The sequence below is a fragment of the Apodemus sylvaticus genome, chromosome 22 (assembly GCF_947179515.1).
Source record: "Apodemus sylvaticus chromosome 22, mApoSyl1.1, whole genome shotgun sequence".
In the NCBI taxonomy this organism is placed as follows: domain Eukaryota; kingdom Metazoa; phylum Chordata; class Mammalia; order Rodentia; family Muridae; genus Apodemus; species Apodemus sylvaticus.
In genome coordinates, this window is record NC_067493.1 from 29,030,384 (window position 1) to 29,052,967 (window position 22,584).

At 36.5% G+C, this 22,584-nt stretch overlaps 1 protein-coding gene across 1 annotated transcript in view; it reads left to right on the forward strand.

The window, feature by feature from the left end:
• Positions 1-18,702, forward strand: part of LOC127672476 (cytochrome P450 3A13-like) — a 60,700-nt gene extending 41,998 nt beyond the window's left edge. The window contains 6 exon segments of the mRNA XM_052167622.1: positions 3,220-3,347; positions 4,097-4,166; positions 4,940-5,100; positions 7,977-8,203; positions 15,991-16,153; positions 18,607-18,702. Of these exon segments, the coding sequence (XP_052023582.1) occupies positions 3,220-3,347; positions 4,097-4,166; positions 4,940-5,100; positions 7,977-8,203; positions 15,991-16,153; positions 18,607-18,702 (845 nt within the window).
• The last annotated feature ends 3,882 nt before the right edge of the window (positions 18,703-22,584 follow it).

The window sequence follows — 22,584 nt, forward strand, 5'->3', positions numbered from 1 at the left end:
CCAGTGATCACTGAAAAAAAAGAGTTCTTCAGTTACCACGAGTTTTTAGGGTTTCTATTGTTAATGAAGTCCAGTTTAAATCCATGGTCATCAGATGATAAACAAAGTATTACTTTAATCTTCTTGTATCTGACTATGATTCCTTTTTACTGAGTATATGCTCAATTTTGCAGAAGATTCCTTGAGGTGCTGAGAAGATATATTATTTTGTGTTTGGGTGAAATGTTATATAGCTATCTTTTAGCCCCCTTTGATTTATACCATCTGTTATAGGCCCTGTGTTTCAATTTAGCTTCTGTTTGATGACCTGTCCAGTGATGAGAGTGGGATATAGATGCCTCCCACTATTAATGTGTGGAGCTCAATGTGTGATTTAAGCCTCAGTAATGTTTCTTTTAGGAACATGGATACCCTTGTATTTGGCACACAGATAGAGTTGAGACATCCTCCAAGTGGACCTTTCCTTTTACAAGTATGAAGTGATATTCCCTGCCTCTTTTTATTAATGTTGATGGAAAGTCTATTGTATTAGATATTAGAATAGCTACAACATCTGGTTTCTTGAGTTTCTTTGCTTGGAAATACTTTTCCGCCACTGATTCAGTTAGTGTCTATCGTTTTTGCCAAGATGTGTTTCTTGTATGCAAGTGAATGGTGCACCCTATTTATTAATCAGCTTTGTAAGCCTCTGACTTTTTATTAGTGAATTTAGACCATTGATATTGAAAGATATTAATAACCAATGATTGCTATTTCCTGTTATTATTGACAGTGTTTGTGTGTGTGTGTGTTTGTAGGAAAATTATACTCTTAGTTTTGCTAATTTGGTGTGAAATTATGAATTCTCATAATTTGGTGTGAAATTATGAATTTTTGTGTTTTATTTGGTATAGCTAGCCTTGTTCGGTTGGAATTTTCCTCCTAGTATCTACTGTATGGCTAGATTACTGGAACAATAGTGTTTAATTTTGGTTTTGTTGTGGAATACATTGGTTTGTCCATCTATAATCATTGAAATTTTTGCTGAGTAGAGTAATCTGAGCTGATATTGGTCTTCTCTTGGGGTCTGCTTGACATCTGTATAGACCTTTCTGGCTTTCAGAATCATTGTTGAGATGTCAGGTGTTATTCTGAATTTATGTGTTTGTTGGCCTTTATTCCTTGCAGCTTTCAATATTCTTTCTTTGTTCTGTATATATATAGAGTTTTCATTATTGTGCAGCATGAAGAATTTTCTTTTCTGGTCCAATTTATTTTGTGTTCTCTAAGCTTCTTGTATGTTTATAACCACCCTGGTCTTTAAGTTAGGAAATTTTTCTTCTGTGATTTTGTTGAAGATATTTTGTGGTGTTTTGAGATACAAAATGTCCTTTTCTATTCCTATTATTCGTAGAGTTTTTTTTTTTTCATAATATTAGATATTTTCTGAGTGTTTTGTGTCAGGAATTTTTTTAAGATTTAACATTTTCTTCGACTCCTATTTCTTCTACAGTATCTTCTATGAATGAATGCGTCTCTTCCATCTCTTGTATTCTGTTGGTAAAGCTTGTTTCTGTGTCGCTGATATCTTTCTAGATTTTCTCTCTCCAGGATTACCTCAGTTTGTGTTTTCTCCATTGCTTCTATTTCCATTTCTCAGGCTTTGAACAGTTTTATGCATTTCATTGACCAGTTTTATGTTCCTGTACATCTTTATGGAATTCATTTATTTGCTTTTTATAGACTTGTATTATCTACATAAGATTATATTTAAGGTTGTTTTCTTGCTGTTGATGTGTGATAGGATATACAAAGGTTGCTGTAGTAGAATAAGTGAGTTCTAGTGGTGCCATATTATCCTAGCTTTTCTTGAGTGTATTCTTACTCTAGCCTTTAGTCATCTGTTTATCCCTGGTTTTGCCTGGTCTGATAGTCCATGCTGGCATTTTTGACTGCATTTATAGCTGGTATTTCTGGGTTGAACCAGATGGCTACTGCCCTCCGGGAATAATAAATTATTATGACTTGGAAGATGTAGAATAGAGGAGATCACTTTGAAGATTTTCTCAGTATTATTTTCTTGCTAAAAGTTTCACATTGACATTGTTTGTTGTATTAGATATGTGTATACATAAGTATGTGGATAATATTGTGTTAAGTGTGTTGGGGAAGATTTTTGACCCCAGAAGTAGTGTAGTAGAGGCAGGAATATTACAATCATTGACCACTCTGACCTACTATCAAAATTCTTCCTCAAACCCAAAGAGGTTTGGAGCTTCATGATAGCATACTTATCTAGCATGTATAAGGGTGTGCAGTTGTTCACCAACACTGCAATTATTTCTTAAATTTTAAGCAGTTTCTGTATAATAATCACATCTTCTCTCAAACTATTGTTTCTTGGCCTCAAACTCCAGAACACATGACAATTTAATTTTGTTCATTTTTGTGAATACATACTGTACCATAAAAGACATAGGAACCTCGTTTTATGATTCTTATAGCTGAATAGATGTGATGATGGAGTGAGCAACCTTCCATTTCCATTTTCTGGAAAGTAATAAGAAATATTTCAACCCTCAATTTTTGGTTACTTAGTATCTACTGACAAGTTTCATAAAGTTTAGGGAATTCTATGCTATTGCTATTTATCTGAGAACATTATTTAGGAAAAATGTTTAGTTTTTCCTGAAATTTTTCAGAATACTCAATCTCTGATTATTTTGTGTAATTTGATATTATTCTGTCATGTGCCTTATTTGATAACATGCATGTTAATATATAACGAGATTCACTTCATGATTCTGCATTCAAGTGGTAAATGTTTGTGAAGTTAACTTATCAAACTTTTAAGTCTTGTTTCTATATAGGATTTCTTTCCCAAAAGGTTTCTGATTTTAGAAACAGGGATGGAGAAGCTTCCAGATACAATTTTCCACTTTTACCTAATTTTCTGTTTTGGGAACTCACATGAAAACTTGTTATAAATTGTCGGTTAAATATTTCATAGAACTCCACTGTGAATCTTTCTGTAGCTGAATTCCTCTTAGTGACTCTGTGTTTTATTTAAAATTCAATTACTTTTAAGTATGATAGAATATAGGTTATAATAGCATTCATTTCTATCACAATATTTCCTGTTGTTTTTTCAACTAAAACATTGACTTTTACGTTTATTAAATAAAATGACTGTCAAAAATTTAAATTTTTGTTTTCATCATATATTTTTCTTTTTTATAGCCCTCTTTCCATTTCTTAACCGAATATATGACAAACTAAACATCTCCATTTTTCCAAATGATGCTATAACATTTTTTAAAAAATTTGTAGAGAAGACCAAAAAATGTCGGCTTGAAAATATCCAAGAGGTAATATATGAAAAACTTCTTTCAATTCAAAGGAAATGCTGTCAAAATCACACATTCTCGAGAAAAGACCCTATGGAAATATTTGATGAATTTGATCTATTCAGTTTGAGATGTGGCTAGTCTAGAACTTGGGCAGTTATATTTGACCATAGAGAGTGCCAATTGCATAACCAAGTTTTGCCCAATGCAGCCTATAACCTGGATGAGGGATATTGGCAGAAAAAGAACATAGCAGAAGGATGTTTGGGAGTCAGTATTGTGTCTGAGATGTCACCAGTGTTTTTCTAGTATTCTGTTGATTGGAGCATTTCAGATAATCATATAAAATCCAGGAATTAGAGCCACAAATACCCATCAGTAATTATGGGATGTGGGTTCAGAATGTGTCAAGGACATGACAAATTGACACATTCTGCATACAGAATTTCTTTATAAACAAGTGTTTATGACAGGAGAAAGAACTATAATCAATCAGGCAAAGGCTTGTGCTCATCACCAACAGATGTGCAGAATCAGAGAAAGCCATGAGGGAAAAAAAGGTGTTGGGCATGGCAGCATGATATTAGAAGTACACATCTTGTTCTCCAAAATCTAATGATGAGTGTTTTGTTCTACTAGTGATTCTGGCAACAATAGCTATATTCTAACATTAAGTAATTTATAGCCTCAAAAAAATTTTAAGTTCTTCATTAAATTTCCATTTTAAGGTCCCCCAAACACTAATCTGACTTTGATATTTCTGATTTCAGAACCCAGTAGATTTTCTTCAGCTGATGATGAACTGCGGTAATTCCAAAAATGAGGATGGTTCCCATACAGGTAACCAAGGATACATTAGGATCTGAAAGATATGCACAGAAGAAGGGGTTGGTTCTTAACATATAAAGGGACAGTCTATTAAATTTCAGAGAAACACTGACATGTGGTGTTATATACAGCAGCTTAAGGAACTCTCTAAAAACACACAGTAAAGAATGCTCATATTCTGAAGATTACTGTGCCTTCTATCTATGACAGAGAATCTACCTGCATGAAATCTCAAAAACCTAGCTACCTAACGAAGACCTAATTAAGTTTTAAAAAATAGGTTAATATCCCTAATAGAGGAGGGAAACTTCAGGGTGACTCCTCCATAGATAACAAGCTACAGGGATAATGAGACATCTCCATAAATGAGTTCCATAAATAGCTATCCAATATCTAGATATCAGCCCTAGAAACAACTATATGCAGATAATACTGAGAGAATTCCTTAGGTTATAGTTTTATGATTATTCATTTGTGTGTATGTTACAATGATGTTCAAGGAATTGGAGGCTCTAGATTTGCAAGTAAGTGTGGATGTGACTTAGGAAGAGTAAGAGGGAATGTCATACTTAAATATTATTATTCTTATAGTAATCTTAAAGCCATTTGTAAGCATGATTTCTTAGGCCAAAATTCATTTATGATGTATGCATTTCCTAAATTAGCCAACGCTGTTTCTCAGCCTCATGCAGAACCATTGATTTAGAAATTTATCCTGGAAATCTGCTTCCATGGCATCTTCCCAACATGATCCATTATACCTGTTATGACTAATCTTATTTTAGCTCTCTCTGATCTGGAGATTTTGGCCCAATCAATAATATTTGTTTTTGCTGGCTATGAGACAACAAGCAATACTCTTTCCTTTATTATGTATACACTGGCCACTCACCCTGATGTCCAGAAGAAACTCCAGCATGAAATTGATGCAATTCTGCCCAATAAGGTGAGTAGATAGCATCTGTAGACCAGAATACATCAAACCTCAACAAGAAACATTTCTTCCACACATATATTTAAAATGATAATAAATATCATAGACATTGGTTCTTATAGAAATCAATAGTGAAAATCTAAGCGCAGAAGAGAAATGAGAGATGGAAGCCAATAGTGTTCATAGAGAAAATTAATCATTGTACTTTTTAATGATCCTCTAATATCTATTATTTCTTGCCAAAACGGCATACTCTAAAAGCATGAACAAAATATCCAGTCTTTAAGTATAATCACTTAACAGTCAATGACTTTTTAAATCTGCACTTAATGTATATAACTGTTTTGCCTAAATGTATATTTATCATCATGTGCATGCCTAGATCCTGACGTCACCAGAATGGTAATACAGATGCCCCAAACTAAGTTTCCAGTAATTGTGATCCACAATTTTGGCACTGGGAAACCACTCTTTGTCCTTTGCGAGAGAAAACAGTGTTCTTCATCACTGAGGCATTCCTTTAGTCTCTCAGTGACCTAGTAGCTGCTTTATTACTGTGAATGCTTTGGCACGGATATTAACAATTACAACTTATTTGTTTTTAAAAACATTTTATTGTATTTTTCAACCACTGTGGAAATCAGTCTGGCACCTGAAGTCATATACCCAAAGGATTCCTCGGCATGCAATAAAGACACATGCTCCATTATGTTTATAGCAGCCTTATTTATAATAGCCAGAATCTGGAAAGAACCCAGATGTATTTTTCAAAAAGATAGAAATAGCCACTGAAGATGCTACTGAAGGAAATGAAATAAAGCCTAGATCAGAGACCAAGGAGCAGTAAATATCTGAAGACATACAATAATCTACCACACATTTATTTTTCTATTTTTAGATTGACAAGAGATTCTTGTCTCATGTTTTACATTAACACAGTTTCTCCTCCATTCACTCCTCACAGCCCCACCACCTTCCCTTCCTCTCCTTCAGACTCTCTCCCTCTCCCTCTTCCTCTCCCTCTCAATCTCCCTCTCCCTCTCCCTCCCTCCCCCCCCCTCTCTCTCTCTCTCTCTCTCTATAAGAGATCATGTCTCTAAGAGATAACAACCCAATGAGACAGAACATGATGTAATAGCACAATACAAAAACCAGCCATTATAACTTTTCGTATCAAAGCTGGGCAGATATTCTCTCCATTACTTCTTTCTCCAGTCATATGATTAGATATGGACATGGAAATTATGGAAGATTCCAACATAGCTTTTCACCTAATGGTAGTTCCAATGTGCCATGGAGCAATAGCAACATATCTCATAAGCTGTCTTTACATCTCTACACAAACGTGACTGCAATGGAGTGTGTGGTATCTGATCTGTGAGTGTCTAGCTATCAGTGAGAAGCATACAAAGCATCATCAGGTCTCATACTCACCTTCTGTTCTAATTTCATTCTCTCATGTGGCAAATACCATGACAAAAACAATGTATGTGGAAGAAATTACTCATTTCAGCTGACATTTTTTGATGACAATCTATCATTGAGCAAAGAAAATGCAGGGACTCAAGACAAGAACTTGTAGGCAAGAGTGCTTGCAGCTCCACATAGCATTTCTTTTGATAGAGGCACTTCCTCAAAGTCAAATAAGAACATCAGGGACCATGAAGGATGCTATTTACTGTCTGACCCACTCACTGAGCTATCATGATATAGCTGTTTTCATATACGTCAATACAAACTTCTCATGAAATAATGCTACCCACAATTGCCTGGACACAGCCACATCAATCAAGACAATCAGGAAAACAAAACTCTAAGACATATCCACAAACCTATCTAAACTTCTAATCCTTAATCTCTCAGTTAAGACATCCTTTCAGCCAACTATAGACTGTGAGATGTTGAAAGGTAAAGAATTGTTTGAACACTATATGAAGCAAGAAGAGGATGTCTGTTTCAGCAACTCTGCATGGAGTTGAATGGAAATTTCAGTAGAATATAAATGTTACAGTCAATTATTGCCCACGTTTACCTTATTTTATCAAGTAAAGTTCCAAAGGAAAAGATCCTACTGAACTTATTTCACTATAATGTCATACATTATTCCTGTTTAATATGCCATTAATCTTCACACCTATAGTAATATTGAACTTAATAATAGGTTTTTCACACAATGTGTTCTCATTAGAAAGGCTTGATATAGATTTTTCTTTTGTTATTAATATTTTTATTTTCTATATTCTTTGTTTACATTCCAAATGATTTCCACTCCCGGATTCCCCCTCCCCATATGTCCCATAAACCTTCTTCTCTCCATCCCTTCTCCAATCACCTCCCCTCCTTTTTCTCTGTCCTTATAGTCCCCTCCAGTGCTAGATCAATCCTTTCCAGGATCAGAACCCTTCACACCTATAGTAATATTAAACTTAATAATAGGTTTTACACACAATGAGTTCTCATTAGAAAGGCTTGATACAGATTTTTCAAAGATAATTTGACACTGTCTGCATTAAATTTCCTTGGTCTGCATTAATGGCCTCTCTATAAAAAGTTATGATTACTTTGACAGCTGATCTATATTGAACAAGATTGATAAAATATGATACTCATTATTACTGGAAAGAAGAGAAGTATAAAGAGAAACTTATGAGTTGAGATCTAAAAAGAAGTTTATTTGAATATCCCCCATAATCACTTCACTGTGAATTTCAATGGCCCTTTAGCTGATCAAAAAACATGACTATTGTGAATATAACATATCAGTGTTCAATTCAATCATTAATCTGTGTTGAATGAGTAGTTTCTAACAACTTAGAAGTGCTGTATGTATTGATATGAAAGTTAATTACAGATCTCAAATCATCAAATATCTGTTTTTCTCTTCCCAGGCACCTGCCACTTATAATGGCCTGGTAGAGTTAGAATATCTGGACATGGTAATAAGTGAAACTCTGAGATTATATCCAGTTGGTGCCAGACTTTCCAGACTAAGTAAGAAAGATGCTGAAATCAATGGTGTGTTCATTCCTCAAAATACAAAAGTAGCTGTACCGGTCTTTGTTCTTCACCGAGATCCCAAATACTGGCCAGAACCTGAGAAATTCTGTCCTGAAAGGTATGATGTCTATGTGAATGGACACACTCAAAATCATAATTCTCTAAGCACATTAATATGTCTCCTATAGAGACATACTAATCACACAGATGGAAATTTTTATTATCTTAAATGTATGTTTAAATTTACAACGTTTTTACTACAAAGTGATAATTATTATTTTAAAATGCTACAAGGATTTTAGCTGAACAAAGAAATTATATTTCTAAATTGTGAATTTTTTTAGAGTCTTAAAAGCTTCTTTAATACAGTGACATCATTGTAAGCATTTCTAAGTATGGGTAGATATTTAAAAATTAGTATAAACAAATGTTTCTCCAGTTTTTATAAATACTAGCTACTTTATATAATTTATCAACACTATTTTTTGAGGCATGCTGGCATGATGTATGCATGTATGTGTATTAGTACCTGTCAGAGAGATCAAGCACAATTACAATGATTATGAAACTAATGTTTTATTAAAGTCACTGTTTATGTTTCTTTGAAGTTGTCCTTTATGCTAGAAGAAATCTTTAGACATGTGCCCAAATATGGGAATCATGTCTCAAATATGGGAAACCATTGAGTTACACATGTGTGCATTTAAAAGTTGCAGAAATTCATACTTTTAGTAGTTTGAGCAGTTTCACTGAGGATAAATGTGAATGCACCTGCTCCTAGTGTTGTCCCTGTCTGCTTCCTGAAGATGGCTCCTCCACAGTCATTTAGTGAGTGATTCCTCGAAATGCAAGTAATCTATTCCTTAGAGAGTTGATATGATCTTTCTTTTATTGAATATTTTATTTAGTATGTGCACATTTTCTGAGATCTTCTTAGATTTCTTTTTTGAGAGACTTGAAGTTATTGTTATACAGCTATTTCACTTGTTTGGTTAGATTTACTCCAAGATAGTTTATATTATTTTTGGCTATTGTGAAGTGAGTTGTTTCCATAATTTCTTTCTCAGCCTGTTTATCATTTGTATAAAGAAGGCTACTGATAGATTTGAGTTACTTTCATATCCACCCATTTTGCTGCAGTTGTTTATCAGCTGGACAATTTCTCTGGTAGAATTTTTGGTATCGCTTATGTATACTATTTGCAAATAGTGACACCTTTATTTCTTCTTTGCCCATCTGTATCCCCTTGATCTCTTTTCATTGTCTTATTCGTCTAGATATGAGGAGAATATCCTTGTCTTGTCCCGGATTTCAGTGGCATTGCTTCAAGTATGTCTCCATTTAATTTGATATTGGCTGCTGATTTACTGGAAATTGCTTTTATTTTGTTTATGTCTTGGCCTTGAATTCCTGATCTCTCTAATACTTTCAACATGAAGAGGTGTTGTATTTTCTCAAATGTTTTTTTCTGAATCTAAGAAGATGATCATGTACTTTTTTCTTTGAGTTTGTTTATAAAGTGGATTACATTAATGAATTTTTGTATATTAAACCAAATTGCATCTCTGGGATGAAGCCTACTTGTAGTGAATGACGGTTTTGATGTGCTCTTGGATTTGATTTGCAACAGTTTTATTGAGTATTTTTGCATCTATATTCATAAGCAGGATTGGTTTGAAATTCTCTTTTGGTCCTTGTGTGGTTTAGGTGTGAGAGTAAATTTGGCTTCATAGAACAAAAGAAAATCTGGGGGAATCAGTATCCCTGACCTCAAGCAATACTACAGAGCAATAGTGTTAAAAACTGCATGGTATTGGTACAGTGACAGGCAGGAGGATCAATGGAACAGGATTGAAGATCCAGAAATGAACCCACACACCTATGGCCACTTGATCCTCGACAAAGAGGCTGAAAACATCCAATGGAAAAAAGATAGCCTTTTCAACAAATGATGCTGGTTCAACTGGAGGTCAGCATGCAGAAGAATGCGAATTGATCCATCCTTGTCTCCTTGTACTAAGCTCAAATCCAAATGGATCAAGGACCTCCACATAAAGCCAGACACTGAAGCTAATAGAAAAGAAACTGGGGAAGACCCTTGAGGACATCGGTACAGGGAGAAAGTTTCTGAACAGAACACCAATAGCGTATGCTCTAAGAGCAAGAATTGACAAATGGGACCTCATAAGGTTACAGAGTTTCTGTAAGGCAAAGGACACCATCAAGAGGACAGATCGGCAACCAACAAATTGGGAAAAGATCTTCACCAATCCTACATCAGATAGAGGGCTAATATTCAATATATATAAAGAACTCAAGAAGTTAGACTCCAGAAAACCGAACAACCCTATTAAAAAATGGGGTACAGAATTAAACAAAGAATTCTCACCTGAAGAACTTCGGATGGCAGAGAAGCATCTTAAAAAATGCTCAACTTCATTAGTCATTAGGGAAATGCAAATCAAAACAACCCTAAGATTTCATCTTACACCAGTCAGAATGGCTAAGATTAAAAATTCAGGAGACAGCAGGTGTTGGAGAGGGTGCGGAGAAAGAGGAACACTCCTCCACTGCTGGTGGGGTTGCAAATTGGTACAACCACTCTGGAAAGCAGTCTGGCGGTTCCTCCGAAAACTGGGCACCTCACTTCCAGAAGATCCTGCTATACCACTCCTGGGCATATACCCAGAGGATTCCCCACCATGTAATAAGGATACATGCTCTACTATGTTCATAGCAGCCCTATTTATAATTGCCAGATGCTGGAAAGAACCCAGGTATCCCTCAACAGAAGAGTGGATACAAAAAATGTGGTATATCTACACAATGGAGTACTATTCAGCCATTAGAAACAATGAATTCATGAAATTCTTAGGCAAATGGATGGAGCTAGAGAACATCATACTAAGTGAGGTAACCCAGACTCAAAAGGTGAATCATGGTATGCACTCACTAATAAGTGGTTATTAACCTAGAAAACTGGAATACCCAAAACATAATCCACACATCAAATGAGATACAAGAAGAAAGCAGGAGTGGTCCCTGGTTCTGGAAAGACTCAGTGAAACAGTATTTGGCAAAACCAGAACGGGGAACTGGGAAGGGGTGGGAGGGAGGACAGGCGAAGAGAAGTGGGCTTACGGGACTTTCGGGGAGTGGGGGGGGGGGCTAGAAAAGGGGAAATCATTTGAAATGTAAATAAATTATATCGAATAAAAAAAAATTTATTTTCAAAAAAAAAAAAAAAACAATGCTATCATTGTGGCCAGGCAGTGGTGGTGCACGCCTTTAATCCCAGCACTTGGAAGACAGAGGCAGGTGGATTTCTGAGTTCAAGGCCAGCCTGGGTGTTTAAGTCTCCCACCTCTATTGTCTGGGGTTCAGTGTCTGTTTTGAGATATAGTAAAGTTTTTCTTTTAATAATTGTAGATGCACTTGCATTTGGGTCATAAATTTCAGAATTGAGAATTTCTCTTTGTGGATTTTCCCCTTGATGAATATCAAGTGTCCTTCTTCATCACACTTTATAACTTTTGGTTGAAAGTCTATTTTCTTGGATATTAGGATGGCAACACCAGGATTTTCCTTGGGACCATTTGCCAGTCTTTTACAATGAGGTACTGTCTGTCTTTGTTATTGAGATTTATTTCTTGTATGTATCAAAATTCTGGATCCTATTTGTGTATCCAGTCTGTTAGCTCATGTCTTTTTTTAGGTGATTTGAGTTCATCAATATTGATAAATATTAAAGACAGAATATTTTTAGTTCCTGTTATGTATTTTTTGTACATGGCAGTATGGGCATGTGGTTTACTCCTTTGTCTTTGTTGTAAGATGATTAATACTTTGTCATTTTGGTAAAAGTACCTTCCTTGTGCTGGAGTTTTCCTTCTGGAATCCTCTATAGGGCTGGATTGGTAGATAAACTGTTTATGGTCCTGCACTTGTCTTTTGCTATTTGGATATCCCTGGTGATTGTTGGTTTCAGTGACTGTCTAGAGTCTGCCTCTTTTGTTCCTGAGTTGCTTCAGGTCTCCTAGTAGCCCTGCAGTATTGACTGTAGCAAACCACCTGTGGGAACCTCCAACTGGGAACTTTTCACAGGGGCAGAGAAGCTCCTGATCTGTTGCCCTGGCTGCAGTAGATTTCTTGGGAGGCCTTCAGGCTCTTGGGTCTTCATTCGAGCAGTCAATCTACTGTCCAACTGCTCTGAGTTCAGCTGATCCTCAACTGTTCTGCATCCAGTGGATCCTCAACTGCTCTGAGCGCAGGGGATCCTCTTCTATTCTGAGTGCAGCAGGTCCTCAACTCCTCTGTGTGCAGCTGGTCCTTTCAGATGGGTTAAGATATGATTTCTTCAGTGGAGCACCCCAGCTAACACTCTGTCACAGGGGAAAGGACCAGACAGAAGGGGCAAAGTGGATGGGAGGGAGATTTTGAGATTTTAATTTAGGTATAACATTTGTTCTTATACTTCTCCCACCCAAAAGTTACTGTACATCTCTACCCACACTTTTCCAAGTTGAAGGTCTCTTTTTGGCATAAATTGTTATTGCTTGTATATAAGTGTAAGGCTATACATATTATATTCATGAATGTAATCTGCTCAGTCCACATACTACTACTTATGTGAAAAATATTTTTAAGATAGTAGTAGTTGAATCAGGAGTCAAATAATTTAGATGTATAGTGTTCTATCATTTTTCATAAAGATTTTGATGCCAAAGATCTTGTAGTATTAGTTCTGTGTCTAGTTAAGGCAGTTCGCACATAGTACACATTGGAAGACTAAAATAGAGTTGACTGATTTCAGTTTCCTGTATAGGCGAAATCTATCTACCCACCAATCTCACCTCCTGTAGCTAAATGAGTTCAAACAGATGTCATTTATTGTACACATTGATGTGCTTTGAACCCAATATTATATGTTCAGTGAACATCACTGGCTACTAGTCCAGAGAGTGAGGAATGCAAAAGTTAAAAAGAAAACATTAAAGTTATGGTTATAACCTAACATATAATATAAAGTCTACAGAAGTGTTCTAATATTTCTCATGTTTTATATAATATTCCCTAATGAGATTCACCAAATTCATTTTGCACATACATTCCAACACAACCTCCATCTGACTCCAATGTATTGTGTAAAATATTACTAAGGAATTATTTCACAATCTTTCATGATGCTTAAAAACTCTCAGAGAACAGATGGTTATTAGGCTTCCTGAGCATTTTCAGAATCTGAATTTTTATTTATATAATCACATGAGAAATTAAATTTTTTAATTGTTCTTGTTTTTCTTTTATTCTTGAATGTTTTTACAATCCAGTCTTCATCTCATTCCTGGTCTTCCCCCTGACTGTTCCCCATCCCATTACTCCTCCTATCCATCTCCCAGAGGATACCCCCACTCCACTGAATTTCACCCTGCCAGGCCTCTCCATTCCCTGGGATCTCAAGTATTTTGAAGGTTCAGTGTATCTCCTATCACCAAGGGCAGACCAAGAAGTCCTTTGGTGTATATGTGTCAGGGGCCTCATATCAGTTGGTGTAAGCTGCCTTGTTGTTGTCTTAGTGTCTGAGAGATCTCGGGGTCTAGGTCAGTTGAGACTGATGATTTAAATTGCACATAAGACTTTACTTTTAGTAGTCTTTCTACTAATTGAAAAGATAGAGACAAAAATAATTGATAAGACAATTGAAAAGCAGTGTGGTGCCAGTCCAGCTTCACTTCTCCCCCCAGGGCTTCCAGACACCAGCTGTACACTAGGCTGCAAGGAGGGAACAAAGGTTATCTATACAAGTGCATCCAAAGGTTTCTGGTGTGGCAGTTATTGCAGGGAGAAACAGGCTTCTACCAAGTTTTCAGTAAGAAGTAATACGTGTTTTGTAAATCTTATATAGTATGTAGTATGCAGTATGCAGTATGCAGTATGCAGTATGCAGTATGCAGTATGCAGTATGTAGTATGCAGTATGCAGTATGTAGTATGTAGTATGTAGGGGTTTTCATAGTGAGTGTACACTATTTTTTAATTTATTGAATATCATCTTCATTTACATTTTCACTAGTAAAACCTTTCCCGATTTTACCCCTCTCCACACACACCCAACCCCTCCTCCCACCCCCTGCCTCCATGTATATGCCCCTCCACTCGATCCACTTCCTCCCTAGCCCCCCTCAATTTCCCTTTGTTGTGGCATCTATTGAGCCTTCACCTGACCAAGGACCACTCCTCCCACTGAAGCTCAGCATTCCTCTACCACATTTTTGGCTGGAACCATGTGAACTCCTTGGTTGATGGTTTAGTCCCTGGGTGTCCTGGGACATGTGAGTCACTGAAATCATTGTTCTTCCCATGGGGCTGTAAACCCCTCCAGCTTCTCCTGACCACCTTCCAACTCCTCCATTGGGGACCCCTTGCCCAGTCCAATGGTTGGTTGCTAGCATCTGCCTCTGTATTTGTAAGGCTCTGGCAGAGCCCCTCTGAAGACAACCATGGCATGCTCCTTTTGGAATATACGTCTTGTCGTTGAGTTTTGCTGACTGTTTATGGGATGAATCCCCAGGTAAGTCACTCTCTGGGTGGCCTTTACTTCAGTCTGCAGCCTTATTTATAATAGCCAGAAGCTTGAAAGAACCCAGATGTCCTTCAACAGAGGAATGGATACAGAAACTGTGGTATATATACACAATGGAGTACTATTCAGCTATTATAAACAACGAATTAATGAAATTCTTAGGCAAATGGATGGAACTAGAAAGTGTCATCCTGAGTGAGGTAACCCAATCCCAAAAGAAAGCACATGGTACGCACTCACTAATAAGCGGATCTTAGCGCAAAAGCTCAAAATAAACAAGTTACAATTCACCCAGCACAGGAAGCTCAAGATGGAGGACTTTAAGTCAGCGTGCTTTGGTTCCTCTGAGAATGGGAACAAAATACTCACAGGAGTAATAAGGGAGACAAAGTGAGTGTACATTATTGGCTGTAGCTGAGATGCTAGGAATGCTTCAGTTTCATGAAGAGGAATTCCAGGTGATTTCTGGACTTGATCTTATGGGGAAGAAAGAGGTTAAACCTGGAATTGACCACCAGGCTCTGTGTCTATCCCAAAGGTGGTGGAAGTGGGAACAGAAAGCTATGTTTACTAGCACATGCATGCCCAGAGACATGGATAGAAAAATCCTTACTCCTGTTTTTCTCAGGATGAGCTTGACAGGGTTTGGATATACCTCAGCATCACCCTTGCTCTAGGCCACATCCCCTATTCACACAGCTCACGTCTTTCTTAATGTGTGTCCTTGCAAACTAATTCACTTGATGACAATTGAAGGAAGGAGAGAAAAATCAAATATTAAAGTGTCTTAATGAGGCGAAAGGAGTCCTAAAATGAAAGGGATAATGAAGAAAAGGAAGCAGATTAGAATGAGTCGAATAAGGCAAAGATAGGAAGGCAAGAATGGAGCATGAGGAAACTAGAGGATGCAATACAAACAATTCATTAATAACATTTATCTTCTCCTTCGTTCCCAATGAGTGAATCCCCAACTCAGACCTCAGGACACTTCCTTTTTCATTTACTTCTATTTTGTAATGTTTAGACATTGGGAACCTAGACTTCTTTAATATTTTAATGACTTTAATTTTTAAGGACACACTTGATTTCAATGAGCATCCACTACACATCATCTTTAATTCTGGAAGTGTCCTTATTGTCAATCTGTTCAACGAACTTTAAACTTCCAAATCTCATAATAAATCAACTCCACCACTATTAGAATAGTGAATAACCTGAATTCTTATGTATGATTCTGTCTGAGGGCTATAAGTGAAACCCACAAATATATCAGTCATGTGTTCTTGTTTCCTTATTTATGTTCTTGCTCAATTTTGGCACCAGGTTCAGCAAGGAGAATAAGGACAGAATCAATCCTTATGTATACATGCCTTTTGGAAATGGTCCGAGAAATTGCATTGGCATGAGGTTTGCTCTCATTAACATGAAGCTTGCTGTTGTCAAAATCTTGCAGAACTTTTCTGTACAGACTTGTGAGGAAACAGAGGTGAGGAAAAATGTATTCTTTTTTGATATAGTTTGGGAAACTGTACAAAGAACCTTTCACTTCCAAATCTGATAATAAATCAACTTGACCACTATTGGAATAGTGAATAACCTGAATTCTTATGTATGATTCTGTCTGGGGGCTATAAGTGAAACCCACGAATATATCAATTTTGTGTACTGTTTATCACATGCACTTTCATAAACTTAGGGATATGTATCCCATAGATAGATAGATAGATAGATAGATAGATAGATAGATAGATAGATAGTTAGACAGATAGATACATAGATATGCACATATATATACACAGATATAAATATGTACATATATACACACATATATATACATATATACATATATACATATATACATGTGTACATCCATATATACCTATACGTATATACATATATAGGTACACATATATGCATACATATATATGTACATACATATATTGGCATAATATATATGTACATATGTACACATATACTTATATACATATATACATACATATATACATACATATATGCATACATATATTCATACATACATGTATACATACATATACATAATACATATATACAGACATATATACATTTATACATACATACATGTATGTATTTATGTATACACATACCTACATGCATACATATACATACATACACACATATGCATATGTATACATATATACATATATACATTTATACATTTATACATTTATACATATATACATATACCTATTTTAATTAAATGTTCTCTGTTAAAGATGTATTTAAGTCATGTGTGAGCTCTAGGGCCCTTCATTTTGGGGGCAGTTATTCTGTGTCTAAGTGTAAGTTGTAAGATCACGTACAGTTAATGAAAATATCTCTTATATGGTTATAAAAATATCATTGAATGTAGGTGGTTTTTCCCTTGTTACAAGTATATTTGTACTTTACACTGTTATTGGCTTTATTAGAACATTTTCATTCTTATGTACACTATATATGTGACCAATTCTTTTCTGTTTTTCATAAAACATATCTCAACCATAGCCTCCACTCCCTCCTCTCCTCTCAGGCCCCTGTCCTGCTTCCCTTTCTACCAGATCTCCTGCTACTTCATTTATTTTCATAAAAGAGCAGATCTCCCAGTACTAGCAACAAAACACATCATAAAAGAATGCAATGTAATATACATAAACAGTTCTTAATAGGATAACTCAGTATGAAGAAATGGATCGCCAAAGAAGGCAAAAGACTCATACACACACTCCTATTGTTAGAAGTCACACAAAAACTCCAATCTACACAAACATGGCATATATACAGAGTGCCACTGCAGTCTCAGTGAGCTCCCATGAGCTCTGCTTTGTTCTGTGGGCCATGTTCTCCTAACATCCTTGACATGTATGACTCCTACAGTTATGGAAGAAGTTTTTAAAGTGTGTTTCAGGTTAACTATTTGTAAAAGTATATGTGTGTATCTGCCTGTGATTCCTGAAAGGCACTGTCTCCTTGAAGTCAGTCATCTGGTCTTACAAATTCTCAACCCCTTTCTCCGTAAACTTTAAAAGCAACTTGTCACATTAATAAACATGTTTGAAATGTCTCATATGAAGAACTTAAGAATATATTGTAATTAAGTTAATAGAAAAATGCCCAGCAAGTTTAATTTCATGGGTTTTGTAACATGTATATCTCAAAATATTTCTGATGTAGAACCCCCTCTCCCACAAACCAACAAGAATATAATTTTAAAATTAATCAAAATAACTGTATGTTTTCTTTTAGCACCATCTTGCAATTTCAAAATAGATAGAGGGGACTAATACCTTAAAAGTTCCCAAGGTCCACCCTGTATTATGAACACACTTGTATCAGATTGGAAGGTAAACATTCCTTTTGGAAGTCAAAGTATGACAACAGTGCTCCCTATGAACAAACCCTAATCATGGTTGTCTTTCCAGTTTACCAAATGGAAATTAACTTTATATCACATTTTTAAAAATATATACTTTGTGCCCTAAGATCTGCTTTACGAAGTTCAAATTTCTAATTTTAATTTAAAATTTACATCAAATAAAAAGATACACTGTTAAACGATTTTGTCCTGAGCCTATTACAGGATAAGTATTCAATATGTATGTTAAAGTATAAATAGACTGAATGATAGTTTCATATTCTACATAAGCAATTCAAAATGTTCAATATTAAAGTGATATTTAATCACTTATATGGATTTTGTGAAAACAGGAAGAAGTCTGTGTTGATCACAAAGTTTTGACGATACTATTTACCTCAGCAAGCCTTAACTTTGTATTCTTCCTCCCTCTTACTTCTGAATATTGGGATCACAGACATGCAATAACATCGGAAGAAGCCAGTACTGTTATTAATAAATTGGCTCTAGCAACCTGTGAAATTTGATAATTCCTTTAACTTACCAATGTGTTTATTCAATTATTTCAGATTCCTCTGAAATTAAGTAAGAAACTGATTCTTTCTCCAGAAAAGCCTATTGTCCTGAAAGTTACATCAAGAGATGGAACCATAAATGAAGGATGATTTTGTTCTCAAGTTCTGATATGTTCTTTAAATAATAAATGGCAAATACCTGAGATTTTAACTTACCCTAGAAAAAAATCTAGATGATGACGACTTTATTCTTCTGCACTTTATTAGTTGACTATTCGGTGTTCAATTAGTTTTAATTGTCTGGATACAGTCTTGATTATTATATGTGAAAGGAAAATTATTGTTCAGTAATGTACATGTGATCTCATATCAAAAATCCACTTTTCTAGTGATAGCAAAATCACCTTTGCTTTATTTCTATAGTGATTAAAGTTTACCCAATAATATTGTCAATTTTGTTTCATTGTAGAATCTTTAATTTCCCATTTATGGGTAAGCACTCTACTAACAACTTCTTTGATTAGTACTTGTTTTTAAAGATTTACTTACTGTGGTTTGGGGGGAGCTAAGTTTTCTTGCTAAGTTCCTGTTTGAGGTCTAGAACTTGCTATATAACTCAATTGGTTTCAATCATTGAATCCTCCAGAGTGTGCATATTAATTTCAAGGATTATAGGCATGTAGCATCACTCTCAAAATGGATTATTGTTCTCTTTCTTTTTTATTCACTTTACATCCTAATCGCTGCCCCACTCCTACATCCCCTTCCAGAGTCCAAAACCCTTCCCCACTCCTCTTCTTCTCTGAAAGGGAGAAGCTCCCTCCCCTCGTATCTCCTCACCCTGGAACATCATGTCTCTGTGGAGTTAGTGCTAGGTGATTCCCCCACTGAGGCCAGAAAATGAGAGTTGAGTTATGGGAATAGATCCCACAGGTAGGCAACAGATTTAGGGATAGCCCCTGATCTAGTTGTTTGAGAACCACATGCAGAGTGAGTTGCATATCTGCACATATACTTGTGTGTGTGTGTGTATGTGTGTGTGTATGTGTGTGTGTATGTGTGTGTGTATGTGTGTGTGTGCACGCATGCATGCGTGCATGCATGTTTATCCTTTTTGTTGATAGTTCAGTTTCTGAGAGTCCTGAAAGGTCCAGGCTGGTTGACCATGTTGGTCTTCCTGTGGAGTAGCTATACCCTTCAGAATGCTTTATCCTCCCCCTAATTCTTCCAGAAGAGTTCCCAAGCTCTATCAAATGCTTAACTATGGATTGCTGCATCTGTCTGAGTCAGCTGCAGAGTTGAGTCTCTAAGAGAACAGCCATGGTAGGCTCCTGTCTACAAGCAAAACAGAGTACCATTCATAGTGTCAGGTATTGGTGCTTCCCCATGACATGGGTCTGTAATTGGGCCAAATATTTCTTGTCCAGTCACTCAGTCTCTGAGCCATCCCGCATGTTTGCATTTTTGTCAGCAGAATAAATTTAGGGTGGAAAGTTTTGTGGGTGGGTTGGTGTCTCTATAACTCTATTGGGTTTTCTACCTGGCTATAGGAGATGAGCACTTCTGGTTCTATAATCACAAACCTAAGAGTCATAACTAAGGGCACTCCTACAGACTCTTGGGAGCTGCCCCATCCACAGGTTTCTGGCATATCCTCAAGCTACTTTGAGACCACATCACCGCAGAGTGAAGATTTAAATTCATTCTCAAGACCATCCGGCCATCTCCCATTTTTCTACCTGGGTGTGGAGGATCTGATACTAAAATTTGGCTGCCTAATCGGTTCTTGATTGTGTCAATTAGGATGGTGTAAGCCAATTGCTGGGCAAAAGGAAAGGAAATACTTATGGATCCCAGGAGGAAAAGAAGGGACACAGGGAGAGAGGAAGTTTCTTTGGACCAGGCTTCAGAATGAGTAAGACACAACAACCATAAGTCAGAGCCTGCACCCTCCACCTCAGACAGGCACTGAGTAGGTTGGAAGCATATAGCTGATAACATTAGGGCCGAATATTCTTTGCCCAACCATTGTGTTATCTGGATAGATTTAAAATAGTAAAACTGTCATGCTCCGAACTAAGGTAGACCTGATGTCTCTGTATGTTTCATGTACTAGTGGTGCCTTCCAGATGACAGCTATATCCAGCTCCAGTCAGCAACTACATGTGGGCATCGATAATAGTATCTGGGTTTTGTAACTGTTTATAGGATGGATCCCTAGGCTGGGTAGTCCCTGGATGGCCTTTCCTTCAGACTCTGCTCCACACTTTGTCTCTGTATCTCCTTCTGTGGTTATTTTGTTCTCCTTTCTAAGGACTAGTGTACTCATACTTTGTTCTTTTTTCTTCTTTGGCATCATTTGATATGTGAATTGTGTCTTGAAAATTCCAAGCTTCTGGATTAATATCCACCTATCAGTGAGTGCACATCAGGTGTGTTATTTGTGATTGGGTTACCTCACTTAGGATGATAGTTTCAAATTCCACCCATTTGACAAAGAATTTAATGTATTCATTATTTTTAATAGCTAAGTAGTATTCCTTTGTGTAAATATACCTCATTTTCTGTATCTATTCCTCCATTGAGGGACATCTAGGTTCTTTCCAGCTTCTGGATATTATAAATAGGGCTGCTATTATCCCCTATCGTGGTTCTCCCCCTTTCAGGAAGGCCCCCTTCCTTCCCTCCTCCACCTGCTTCTATGAGAATGTTCCTCTACCCACCGACACACTCCTGCCTTTCTGCTCTGGCATTTCCCTACACTGGGGCATGTTTCAAGCCTTAATAGCACCAAGGGCCTCTTGTTCCATTGAGGTCTGACAAGGCAGTCCTATGCTACATATGCAATTGGAGCCGTGTGGATTCCATGGTGGATGGCTTAGTCCCTGGAAGCTCTTTGGGTATCTGATTGGTTGATACTTTTGTTCCACCTATGGGGTTCCAGACCCCTTCAGCTTCTTCCACCCTTTATCTAACTCCTGTATTGGGGATTCTGTGGTCAGTCCAATGGTTGGATGTGAGCATTTACTTCTGTATTTATAAGTATATGGCAGCTCCTCTCAGGAGATAGCCATATCAGGCTCCTTTCAGCAAGAATTTCTTGGAATCCACAATAGTGTGGTTTTTGGTGACAGTATATGTGATGAATCTCCAGGTGGGAAAGTCTCTGAATGGCCTTTCCTTCATTCCCTGCTTGACATATTGTCTCCATATTTGTTCCTGTAAGAATTTTTTTCTCATTCTAAGAAGGATGGAAGTATCCACACTTTGGTCTTCGTACTTGAACTTCAGGTCGTCTGTGAATTGTACCTTGGATATTTGGAGTATTTGGGCTAATATCCACTTATCAGTGAGTGCATACCATGTGTGTTATTTTGTGATTTGGTTACCTCACCAAAAATTATATTAGTTCAATCCATTTGTATAAGGATTGCATAAATTCTACATTTTTAATTGCTGAGTGGTGCTCCACTGTGTAATACAGTAATGTACGACATTTTCTGTATTCATTCTACTGCTGAAGGACATTTGGTTTTTTTCCAGATTCTGGGTACTATAAATAATGCTAGCCTTCCTCTACACAAAGAATAAAGGAGCTGAGAAAGAAATTTGAGGAATGATACCCTTTACAACAGACACAAGTAATATGAAAGATCTGTATGGCAAGAACTTCAAGTATCTGATGAAAGTAATTGAAAAAGATCTCAGGAGATGGAAAAATCTCCCATGCTCATGAATTGGCAGGATTAATACAGTAAAAATGGCCATCTTGCCAAAAATAATATATAGATTCAATGCAATCTCCATCGAAACTCCAACTCAGTTCTTCATAATGTTAGAAAGAGCAATTTGTGAATTCATTTGTAATAGCAACAAACCCATGACAGAGAAAACTGTTAATAACAATAAAAGATTTCCTGGGAAAATCACCATACCTGAGATCAATCTCTATTACAGAGCAATACTGATTAACATAAAAGTGTATGGTATTGGTAGAAAGAGAGGCAGGAAGATCAATGGAATAGAATTGAA